Raw genomic sequence first — 6,000 nt, 5'->3', positions numbered from 1 at the left:
CTTCCACAGGTTGTCCAATCAGAATCCACCCCTGCAGTCTCAGCAGCAATGCAGTTCAGAGGAAGAAGCGTTGTGATGAAGATGAGGAATAGAGATGGGTGGATGTTAGTTACATTTCTTTTGCACAGTTACAGAGTCGTGTTGGCTATGTGTGGGGGCTGACTCCGCCCTCTGACGGGGGCAGCTGTGGTTTCAGAGCTGCGATGAGCGCTGTCTGTCTGTAAACAGCCCGGGGTCTCTGTTCTCCTTTAACTCATCCAGTTTGTGATGAAAACCTTCCCCGGAGACACGTTAGCAGCCTTCCCCCAGAGAACGCCGCTCAAATGTGACGAAACGGCGTGCTGATTGTGGCCAATTAGATGCTGTTTAGGACAATTACCTGCTATCAGATCACAGAGCTCTGGCAGGAGGACGGGACGTTTCCCTGCTCGCCACATGAAGGGAGGAGGTGGTGAAACCTTAAACTGGGTTTTAGTCAAAGCAGGAGGTGCTGAAAGAAACCTGCCAGCTTCTCCTTTCTGCCGCCACAGGACGAAGCCTCCCAGCCTCTCGCCGCTCCACCCTCTATTTACGCCTCCGCTGTCGCCCTCAGAGGCGTCTTTAATACCACCGTACATTTATCCACCTTTAAACCCTTGATTAGGGCCCGAGAGACGGCCCGGCTCAGAGGGAAGCTTTATCCCTGTAATCCCGCAGAGCCCCACAGAGCCCCACAGAGTCCCGCAGAGCCCCACAGAGCCCCACAGAGCCCCACAGAGTCCCGCAGAGCCCCACAGAGCCCCGCAGAGCCCCACAGAGCCCCACAGAGCCCCGCAGAGCCCCACAGAGCCCCGCAGAGTCCTGCAAAGCTCTGACTCTGCTACAAACCTGCCTGTCACTCAGTCGGCCTCCTCTCTGGATGAAAGTCCGGCTTTACAGAAGTGTCGACTGGTGAAAGTCAGTGACAGTGTGGGGCTCCATCATTATGAGTCTAACCTGGAACTGAGCGTGCTGTCCCTGCTGGTCTGCACATCTGGGTGTCTGCAGACTGGACCGAGGGTGGTGTTAGTGGAGGTGCTGCTCTGTGGGGCCGGGCATTATTTACTGTTCATGGCGCTGCTGAACCTCGTTAACATGAACTTTACATGAACCCCCACCCGAGCCCCCGGCGCTTTATTTAAAGTGCTGTTTTCCACAAACGTTGCTTTGAGACATTTGGCACAAGGTGAGCTGCAGACAGCCGGGACGCCGTAACGTCTCAGAGACACATTTTTCACTCACAGCATAGAAAACAAAAGAAATATTAAAACTGAAAAAACACCGTCCACACCTGCAGCTGCAGGTTACAGAAACTCAAACTTTACATAACAGTCACTGAATCTTCAGAGGATCTGCAGCTCAAACACCGGCGGCCGTCTCAGGGATTATTTTCTGTCATTTTTATACGTTTATCTGCAGACGTCATGTGTTTAAATCCAGCTGATCAGCTGTGATCAGAGCGTGTTTCAGTAAAAATCTCTCTCTCACACACACACACACACACACACACACACACACACACACACAGACACACACACAGACACATGCATGTATACTGACACACACACACACACACACACAGTCTGATTAACAGTAGTCCCAGGATGCTTCCTTCTCTAATCGGCTCACTGCTTCCTTGTTAATTGCAGCGCACTAATGTTGGCGTGTTTTGTCCCCCTGCAGCACCCGTACCCATCGGAGGAGCAGAAGAAGCAGCTGGCTCAGGACACCGGCCTCACCATCCTGCAGGTCAACAACTGGTGAGTCACCAAGCAGTCGCAGGTATTTATGGGAAGGCTGACCTTTGGCCCCACCCTGAGCCTAATGAGGTGGGTGGGGGTGAATTCCTGCTGAGTTTCCTCGTCTCCACTCTCAGGAGGATGGAGGTGCTTAGTTTGAGAGCTAATTGGAGCTCTGAGGTGGAGACCTGAGGGATGCTCTGCTGGGAATATGCGTCACCTGCACCTCACCTGTGCTAATGTTGCCAGTAGAGTGAATAAATGTCCGCATCCACGTCTGTTTCTCCAGCACAGCTGCTCTGTGCCCAAATAAACTCGTCACTAACAGTAAAAGTCTGGGTGTCGAGGAGAGAAGGCAAACGCAGGAAGCTAGGAGAAGGATGCAAGGAGAGAAGAAGGAAGTGAATTCACTTCAGTTTTATTTACACAGCACCGAATCACAACAACCGTCGCCTCAAGGAGCTTTATACTGTAAGGTCGACCCTACAATAACACATACAGAGAAAAACCCAACAATCATATGACCCCCTATGTGCAGCACTTTGGCGACAGTGGGAAGGAAAAACTCCCTTTTAACAGGAAGAAACCTCTGACAGAACCAGGCTCAGGAAGGGGCGGGGCCATCTGCTGTGATTGGTTGGGGTGAGAGAAGGAAGACAGGATAAAGACATGCTGTGGAAGAGAGACAGAGGTTAATAACAGATATGATTCAATGCAGAGAGGTCTGTTAACACATAGTGAGTGAGAAAGGTGACTGGAAAGGAAACACCCAATGCATCATGGGAATCCCCGGCAGCCTACGTCTATTGCAGCATCACTAAGGGAGGATTCAGGGTCACCTGGTCCAGCCCTAACTATATACTTTAGCAAAAAGGAAAGTTTGAATCTTAAAAGTAGAGATAGTGTCTCCTGAATCCAGACTGGAAGCTGGTCCCGAGTGAAATGCACGGCCGTGAGGTCACACTGCCTCCGGTCCCGTTACCTTGGCAACAGTTACAGTTTTTTACAGACGCTAGGACACATTTCTCAATACTTAGGTCACGTTTGCAAAACTCCTCACACAGTGAGCACAACAGAAGTCTATGTGGGCTAAACTGAGGACCAGTTATCATTGTTTTGGCACAAAATGCATTCAATGACTACATCTCTCAAATTTCATGAATCATCTTCTCACTCAGACACAACAACTGCCAAAAACCTTTGTACGTACAGGACATTTTGCATGTGCTTACATACTGTTTTCAAAACTGTTAAACTTATGGCCAAAACAATAACACAATGCAAAACTTGAAAAGAGCAAAATCCAACAGCAATATTTTATTGAAACATATTTTAAATCTAAAAATGCAGTTTAACCAGCCACAGCTGATTCTCATTGTAGATGAACATCTGCACAGGTGTTACTCCTTCAATTTTTCAACTCCTTCAATTCTGGCAGCCAGAAGATTCTTTCCTAGGTGTGTTGCCCTAGATGACATAAGATGTGATGTGGATGAGAACCTGTGGCCAAATGGAGAAGACCGAGTAGATTAGCATTACTATTGTATGTGTATCAGTGGATGGTGTGTATACAAATTCTTGTATTTTGGGATTACTTAGTGCAGAAAAATAAAAATACATAAACAAATATTAACGAATTCTGCATGATGTCTGATTCATTCCAGTAACATATATTGAAATTATAAACAGAGATGTGTCCTTGTTTTACACAAGAAAACACTGTAATGCTACATGTTGTTAGTGTTTTTTAGGTCATTGTTTTGTGGGTGACAAAGTGTGTTTGTCGGCTGTCAACCTTTGCTAGTGTTCTGGAAGAATGAGTTTATTTGAGACCTGAATGAAGTGTTTTGGTAGTTGTAGTGCATTTTGAATGTGAAATGAACTGCTTTGCCAAGCTGAAGGTCAGTTAGGAGGATTGTGTGAAGAGTTTTGCAAAAGTGACCTAAGTATTGAGAAATGTGTCCTAGTGGCTGTAAAAAACTGTAAATCTGACACAGCGAGCGTGAAAGCTTAAGTTTAATAAAAGGGCGTCTTCTCGCCAGGCTCCAGTGATCCTCACGTCAAAAACAGGAAGTCGAAAATATCCGATTACTGTAGAAAAACAAAACCAGCCCCCACCACCTCCGCCTGTGTCGCCATCCCTCCAGTCAGAGAGGCCACGCCTCACACAGGCGAGTTATGTACACACCCCGCACAGGGTGTGAGTCTGTGGGGCTGGCTCACTGCTGCCTCTGCTGGTCGTCAGAGGAACTGCAGGCCTTCATGTTTCAGCCCGTCGGGTTGGCGTGTGTATTCGTGTTTTATGAAACAAAAGATAGAAACAGGGTCTTCTCTCTGATTTGTGTGTGTGAGGGGTGTGTGTGTGTGTGTGTGTGTGTGTGAGGGGTGTGTGGTGTGCAGTTGGTGTAAATGGCATTTTCATGGCAAACAGCTGGACTGGTTTATTTAAATACGCCCTTGGTGGTGGGGGGGGGGGGGGGGGGGGCTGACCTCAAAATGACTCCCTCAGTGGGCGGAGCTTGTACATGTTTTACAAGCAGGCGGTTGGGGAGTGTGTGTGTGTGTGTGTGTGTGTGTGGTGATTAATAGATCTGCTTTGTTTAAACACTGACTGTACAGAGCGGCCCGAGCCCCGCCCCTCCCTGCCCCTCCTCGCCGGGCGGTGGGGGTCAGGAGGCCGATCGTCCTTCGAGGCTACGCCCGAAGTTTTCATTATTTCAGAGAAATCCGGTTCTGGTCTCGTTGTTTTCCTCTGGCTTTAAATGTGTTGGAGGCAAGAAACAAAATGGCGGCCTAGTGCTGCAGAAGGATTGTGACCACGGCCTCGCACGCGGTCCCAGATGTAAGACTTTCAGTCGCCCCGGCAGGACGGTTCTGGAGGTCTGAGGAGCAGGAAGGTGGATGGTGTTTCCTGTCTGAGACTTGGAAACGGCTCCTAGCAGGTTTTTGAGTGCGCCGGTTCCAGCGGCGACATCTTTGTGGTGATGGGGCTCGCGGTTCCTGTGGGAGCGTACGTCTTCTCTGCAGTTGACCTATGCAGAGTGACCATGTGACCTCTGTAAGAGGCCTACCACACCGTTGGACCATTAAACTCCTGGGTCCTCACTCTGTGCTGGGGGCGGGTTTTCAGCACGTCTTTGTCCCTCCTGTCTCTCCCGTCTCGCTCCTGATGGAGGATTTTTCCCTGCAGGACTCAGTAAGATCAGCTTTCATCACTGATCCTTTTCTCAAAGACACGCAGACCTGAATGTTCACTGACACTGGATGACGATCCATTATATAATCAGTTCACGAGAAGGTTAAGCATACTCCTCCTCACCTACACGTTCTTTGTTCTCAGCCTGGCAGGAAGGTGGGGAAGAGGGCGGAGTTATGTAGTCCCGGGCGTGTCCAACAGGTCGAAAGGATGTGATGTTTGCTACTGAAGGTGAAAAGGGTTTTAAATTTGTGCTTTTAACAGTTACATTGATGCTGCGATTATTATTTCATGTGCTGACTCGATGAAAAGTGGAGGACTGGCCCCGCCCACAGTGTTACCTGCTGCAGAAGATACCTGCATTTCCAGCATGTTTCAACATTTCTGAGAGGAGATCATTCGTTTTTTCTTTGGATGTTGACCAAAACCAGATTTACCAAAACGTCCAAATGAAACCGTGACGTCGGAGTGATCTGAGGCTGTCGGCCGAGCTGCGCTGTGCAGTGCGAGCGACGTTTATTTCCTGTTTCGTGTGTCCTGATGAGCTCGTGCAGCCTCGTGCTAACGGGCTGACTGACCTGGAAATATTCTCCCCCCCCTCCCCCCACCGCGTACCTTTTTCGGTCCCTCAGAGGACAGCTGTGGCCTTTGTTTTTCTGAAAAGAACCCCCCCCCCACCCTCCTGTTGAAATGGTCCCTCCCCACCCGGGGCTCAGGGTGTAGGAGGACATAAATCAAGCAGGAAACCACAGAGCTTTTACTTGGGGGGGGGGGGCTACATAGGTCTTTAAGTTGAGGAAGACCAGAATGGGGGGGAATGACTAATTGGAGTAGCTGGGGAGGTCACAGGAGGTGCCGGGTCGGAGGTCACGCATACCAGGATGATGGCTTTAAGAGTGTATTTAGGAGACATTGCCAGTGCTCGCCGACGGCTTCCCATTGGTTAATCTCCAGGAAGTGATCTGATTGATTTGTGCTGATCATGTTAAACCGTTTATTTGCACAGTAACAGGTCAGATGGACCCGACTTCTGTAACACGCCTGCAT

General features: G+C 49.3%; 1 protein-coding gene across 5 annotated transcripts in view; it reads left to right on the top strand.

Annotated features, from left to right (window-relative positions):
- meis1a (Meis homeobox 1 a) overlaps positions 1-6,000 on the top strand; it is a 31,799-nt gene that overhangs the window by 18,181 nt on the left and 7,618 nt on the right. For all 5 annotated transcript variants that reach the window (XM_085408220.1, XM_085408222.1, XM_085408219.1 and 2 more), the window contains exon 9: positions 1,702-1,778. In XM_085408220.1, coding sequence (XP_085264346.1) covers positions 1,702-1,778 — 77 coding nt within the window. The remainder of the gene's footprint in view (positions 1-1,701; positions 1,779-6,000) is intronic.

Source organism: Rhamphochromis longiceps, linkage group LG6 (genome assembly GCF_057381845.1).
Source record: "Rhamphochromis longiceps isolate RC_006_pf linkage group LG6, R_longiceps_female_GT1.1, whole genome shotgun sequence".
NCBI classification, from domain to species: Eukaryota; Metazoa; Chordata; class Actinopteri; order Cichliformes; family Cichlidae; genus Rhamphochromis; species Rhamphochromis longiceps.
Note: the sequence above shows the minus strand (reverse complement) of the source record. Positions and strands in the feature narration are given on the sequence as shown.